At 32.3% G+C, this 6,122-nt stretch overlaps 1 protein-coding gene across 1 annotated transcript; it reads left to right on the top strand.

Annotated features, from left to right (window-relative positions):
• The first annotated feature begins 2,902 nt into the window (after positions 1 to 2,902).
• LOC133803634 (beta-fructofuranosidase, insoluble isoenzyme CWINV1-like) lies at positions 2,903 to 5,330 on the top strand. Its single transcript, XM_062241736.1, has 5 exons — positions 2,903 to 3,757; positions 4,037 to 4,195; positions 4,447 to 4,694; positions 4,774 to 4,864; positions 5,022 to 5,330. The coding sequence occupies exons 1-5, from the start codon at positions 2,903 to 2,905 to the stop codon at positions 5,223 to 5,225; spliced, it is 1,557 nt and encodes a 518-aa protein (XP_062097720.1). The 3' UTR covers positions 5,226 to 5,330.
• The last annotated feature ends 792 nt before the right edge of the window (positions 5,331 to 6,122 follow it).

Genomic DNA, 6,122 nt, shown 5'->3' with positions numbered 1-6,122 from the left:
TCTTTTAGTTTGTCTTTATGTGAATCCTTTTAAATTTTCATTTCCAATAAGTGATTATATCATAATAGAGAAAATATCAGTTTGGCCTTTGTGTTTTTCTCAAATACTCGACAACCTCTGTGTTTTGTTAAATGACAATTCGGACCCTGTGTTTTGTTAAATTGATCAAAATAGTGTATTATACTCAATTTTGCTTAAAAAAAAAATTCGATCCTTGAGTTACTCCCCACTAGAGGCGCGAACTTCGTCGGACTCAAGCCTGAAAACAATCTTTTTTTAACAAATTACAACAACAAAAAGCAATTAGGTCAATTTTCAAAACCTAAAATCTAAAATTAAAGTTGTATTCTATTCCCAATCAATTAGGTAAGCAAACTCACTCCGCGATAAAGCTCCCCATCGTCTCCTCCCACTTTACACAAAGAAAAGCATTGAAGGTATCTGAATCTGCAAGTAAGTGATTGTTGAGGTGTACAAATCACTCCGCGATAAGTCTATAAATAAGTGTTTGTTGGGTGTACACGTGGCATCCTATAATTGGATCAATTAAATTATTTATGTTTAATGTTGAGGAAGAAGATGGATGGTGGGTTGAGGAAGAGTCGGAAAAAACAAGTTTGTTATTTTAAAAAAATAAATTAAATTATTTATGTTTAATGTTATGATTTTTTTAAATTTTAACATTAATTTATATAATTCAAACATTTAATTCATTTTTTTTTTCAATTTTAAAATCAATTAGATGAAATTAAAAAAAAAATTATTAAGTAAACCAATCATAATACTCAATTAGCATTTATCAAATAAAAATACAAAAATATGAAAAACCTTAAATATTGAATATTTTTGTCGTTATTTCCCATTTTTTTAATACTACATTTGGTTGGTAATAGTGACCGATCCATTAGAGATTTAAATAATATGTGACAAAAATATATAATTAAATAAACAGGTACGACTATAAATTTCTTCATTTATAAATGTATACATTGAAATGAAAGTGCTGGCTAAGACAATAATAATAATATTTAAAGACCATAGTTTGGATCAAATTGCCAAAGTAGTCATGGTTGGTGCTTATATAAATATATATATATATACACATATATATAATGAAGAAGAAAGTTTGGTTCTAATAATCAAAGCTTAATAATTTTTATAGAAGAGAGATGGCTGAGATGGGAGTTGGAATTGAAGATGTGGTTGAGCTTGAGCAGCAGCAGCCCTATAGAACTGGCTATCATTTTCAACCCCCAAACAACTGGATGAACGGTTTGTTTTTCATCTCAGTACTTATTATTATTATTGTCATATTTGGATGATTAATTATAGAGATCTTTTACTTTCTTATGATTGACTTTTTTGTTTTAATTTTTGTTCTTTTCATGATTTGGGTTGGCTCATAATCTCAATATATTCAGATCCTAATGGTATGTTTACTCAACTCTATACTTTTTCTATGAAGCTTTTTACACAGCTCAATGCCGATTTAGATTTTCATGTGAATTTGCTTGTATAGTTGAAACATTTATATATTTTGTTTTTGGATTTGTGAAAAGAAAATAGTATGAAAAACCTATTATTAAAATATTTTTCTCATTAAATTTTTTGCTTACAAAAATTCAATATGGAAACAAACTAACAAAGTCTTAATATGACTAATATAACAAAAACTAACCCATCTGAATTCTATATGGGAAAGTTTAGTTTTTTTGTTGATGTACTATGAGGGAGCTTTAATAAATTTTAATTATTTAATATTTTTCTGGGAATTGCAGTTATGCTCTTCTAACTAAACTAGACAAATTTCATCAATATAAGACAAATCTATTCTCTATGCTTTTACTATGTATCTTTTTTCTCACTTTACACAAGTCAATGTCTTTAGTTTTTCGAGTTATAATTTCCGCACTCATAATATGTACCAAAATATTACACACAATCGATCAGATTTATTTAAAATGGAAATCTATTGATGATGCATAATTTTGATCCACATATCATTAATATTTTAGTTTTGAGTATTGTTATTTAACACTTTAAGGTACCCAACACCACATGAGGTGATACACTATGGTTGGTTAGCGATATCCCATAATATATATTAGATTCAAATATGCGGGGACAAGATATTATATTGCACCAATAGCAGTATGCACCTCATTGTGGTGTTGGGCACTAGGGGTGCACACAGGTCGAGTTTCGGGTGCATCGGGTTTAGGTTTTGCGGGCTTTGGGTTAGAAAATGGGGTACCGAACCCACTCTGAATTTTTTGGTTTTTTGGATAATTTCGGGTTTTGGGTTTGGTCGGGTCAAGTGGGGTCGGGTTTCAAGTAGGATTGGGCTGAAAATGGGTTTTGGACCAAAAATGGGCCTTGGTAAATACCAATTTTTTGACACTTTTTTATTTTTTTTTTACTTTTCACATGTTTTTTTAAATTTTATTGTTAGTTTAGTTCAATTAATATTTTACAAATTGGGTCATGGTAAATTTTTTTGAAAGAGTAGGGGGTTAGGGTTTTTTTGTCATCAAATTTGCATTAAAATTTTAAAAAAAATATTTATTCAGGTTCGGGTGTAACTCGAACCCGTGTATGTGTATTTATCACACCCAAACCTGACCCGAACATACTCGGGTTCGGGTCTAATTCGACCCGAAATTAACAGGTTTGACCAAAAAGTGGGTTTTCGGGTTGCAGGTCGGGCGGATTGTGCGGATTTTCAAGTTTTCCCCTTAGCAATTCTTTTAAAAATACTATTTTGGCCCTCCTATTTTTTGCATCCCGTGTATGATGATGTACTTTGCATAAAATGACCTTTCTATTTCGAAATTCTTTCCGAAAAATCAAACAAGCACTTTGTTCTAAAGTTGGGAACATTGATTGATAAAATACAGGACCAATGTACTACAAGGGAGTATATCACTTGTTCTATCAATACAATCCACGAGGTCCAATTTGGGGTAATATAGCATGGGCACATTCAATATCATACAATCTCATCGACTGGGATCATGTTGATATAGCCTTGAGCCCTACTGATCCAGAGCTCGACATCAATGGCTGCTTCTCTGGTTCCACCACACTCCTTCAAGATGACAAGTTAGCCATTTTATACACTGGAAAAAACTGTAGAAACCACCAAGTCCAAAACCTGGCCACACCTGTAAATCTCTCAGACCCTTTTCTCAGGGAATGGACCAAATCTTCCCTCAACCACATGACCCCAAACGACATTGACCCAACAGAGTTCAGAGATCCAACAACCGCTTGGTTGGGCCCTGACAACATGTGGCGAACCGCAATTGGAGCCAAGATGGTTACTGGAAAATGGGTTCCTCTTCTGTACACGAGTAGTGACTTCAAGCACTGGACTCGCTCGACCAAGACTCCATTTGGGTTGTTATTAGAGAATAATGAGTTAGTGTTGGAGTGTGTTGATTTTTTTCCTGTGGGAATCAACGGCTCAGATGGTGACAATCGTTACTCGAATAAAGATCAGTATAAGAAGAAGTTTGCTCTGAAAGTGAGCTTCCAACACAACGAACGTGAATGTTATGTACTTGGACAATATTCTCTTGAGAAAGAAGAGTTCAAAGCTGAGAGTAGTGACTTTAATTTCAGAATAGATTATGGGAAATTTTATGCTTCAAAATCGTTTTATGACCCTGAAAAGAAGAGGAGAGTAGTATGGGGTTGGATCATGGAGTCTGAGAGTAGAGCTGATGATATCAAAAAAGGCTGGTCTGGGCTCATGGTAATTATTATGTATTCATTAATGTCTTGCTTATGGTTTTTAATCTTACTTCAAGATTATATGAGGTAACTTTTTATATTGTGAAATGCTAAGGGCACCATTGGTGTCCAACACCACAAGAATGTGACATATCGTTATTGGTGTAATTCAATATTGGGTACCACACATTTGAATTTATTGAGTATTCACCTTCTTGTGGTATTGGACACCTTAAGGTGCCAAATAACAACATTTTTATATATATATAATTAATTTTGATTATATATAAATGTGTTTCAGTCATTTCCTAGAACTATTGTTCTTAGTAAATCTGGGAAGCAATTAGTACAATGGCCAATAAAAGAGATTGAAAAACTAAGAGGTGAAGAAGTGGGTGTCCACAACAAGGAACTTTATTTCGGCTCAATCTTTGAAATTTCCGGTATCACACCTTCACAGGTAAACTATTTAACTTTTACTCTCCGAGTTATGTTTTAGTGATTAGAAATGATGAACAATCTACTTGAAGGGCTTGTACGGGTTGATGTGACATTTTTTAATTGGTCGGCAAGCTGAAAAAGATGATAGATATTAACAATTTTTTCATCTTGTCGGCTAATTAAAACAAGGTCACACAATTTGTGTTGGTGCTTGTCCTTAATGATATTTTATTTCATGTTTTCAAATAATTGTTTTTCTATTCATATAAGGCGGATGTGGAAGTGTCATTTCAAATTGATGTAGATGAACTAAGGGAGGCTGAGCCAATGGATCCAAGTTGGGTGGATCCTCAAGTGCTTTGTGATGAGAAAAATGCAAGTGTAAAAGGCATTTTTGGACCCTTTGGTTTGAAGGTTTTGGCTTCTGAAGACTTATCAGAACAAACTTCAATCTTCTTTCGCATATTCAAAATCAATGACAATGAGTATAAAGTTGTAATAGGAAGTGACCAAAGCAGGTACTTATATTTTGCTCATCATTTACTTTGTTATTTTTGAGGATTTTGAATATGAAACTTATGACATGAATTTGAGCAGGTCTTCATTAAGAGATGGGCTTAACAAAACCACATATGGTGCCTTCTTAGATTTGGATCCTCGTCTAGAGAAAATAACATTAAGAACCTTGGTATGTCATAATTTCACTTATAAATATATATATGGGTCAAAATATGAGTCAAATTTTTTACTTGACTTAAGCAAAAGTACAAGTCTTTTAAGAGGAATCATAATTTACTTTATAAGCGCTTCAATATTTAAAATATGGGATTTTTGTATTGGTGCAGATTGATCATTCAATTGTTGAGAGTTTTGGTGGAGAAGGGAGAAGTTGTATTACTGCAAGAGTTTATCCAAGATTGGCAATTAATAAAGCAGCCCATTTATATGCATTCAACTATGGAACAAAGAGTGTTAAAATCTTTAACCTCAAGGCTTGGAGTGTGAATAATGCTCAATTTGTGACAAGGAGAGAAGAAAGAAACCACTAAATTGTTTAAGTTCATCTTTAGAAGATTATAACATGATTCATCTTTCAAAATTTCAAATGTCTTGATAAAAGGATTCTTATAGTCTGTCTTTATGTGAATCCTTTTAAATTTTCATTTCCAATAAGTGATTATATCATAATAGAGAAAATATCAGTTTGGCCTCTGTATTTTTCTCAAATACTCGATCGACCCCTGTGTTTTGTTAAATGACAATTTGGACCATGTGTTTTGTTAAATGGATCAAAATAGTGCATTATACTTAATTTTGGTTAAAAAAAATTCGATCCCTGAGTTACTCCCCACTGGAGGCGCGAACTTTGCCGGACTCAAGCCTGAAAACAATATGTTTTTAACAAATTACAAAAACAAAGCAATTAGGTCAATTTTCGAAACCTAAAATCTAAAATTGAAGTTGTATTCTATTCCCAATCAATTGGTAAGCAAACTCACTCCGCGATAAAGCTCTCAATCGTCTCCTCCCACTTTACACGGAGAAAAGCATTGAAGGTATCCGAATCTGCAAGTAAGTGTTTGTTGAGGTGTACAAATCACTCTGCGATAAGTCTATAAATAAGTGTTTGTTGGGTGTACATGTGGCATCCTATAATTGGATCAATTAAATTATTTATGTTTAATGTTGAGGAAGAAGATGGATGGTGGGTTGAGGAAGAGTTGGAAAAAACAAGTTGTTTTTTTTTAAATAAATTAAATTATTTATGTTTAATGTTATGATTTTTTTAAATTTTAACATTAATTTATATAATTCTAACATTTAATTCATTTGTTTCAATTTTAAAATCAATTAGATGAAATTAAAAAAAAAATTATTAAGTAAACCAATCATAACACGACACGTGTAAACTCAATTAGCATTTATCAAATAAAAATACATAAAAA

This window comes from Humulus lupulus, chromosome X (genome assembly GCF_963169125.1).
Source record: "Humulus lupulus chromosome X, drHumLupu1.1, whole genome shotgun sequence".
NCBI classification, from domain to species: Eukaryota; Viridiplantae; Streptophyta; class Magnoliopsida; order Rosales; family Cannabaceae; genus Humulus; species Humulus lupulus.
This window is presented reverse-complemented; position numbering and strand designations above follow the sequence as displayed.

Excerpts from the sequence above, each read along its gene's own strand:
- LOC133803634 (XM_062241736.1), top strand. The coding sequence starts at position 2,903 with ATGTACTACAAGGGAGTATATCACTTGTTCTATCAATACAATCCACGA. Across the intron at positions 3,758-4,036 it reads AAGGCTGGTCTGGGCTCATG|TCATTTCCTAGAACTATTGT; the intron begins GTAATTATTATG and ends AATGTGTTTCAG. Across the intron at positions 4,865-5,021 it reads AAATAACATTAAGAACCTTG|ATTGATCATTCAATTGTTGA; the intron begins GTATGTCATAAT and ends GTATTGGTGCAG.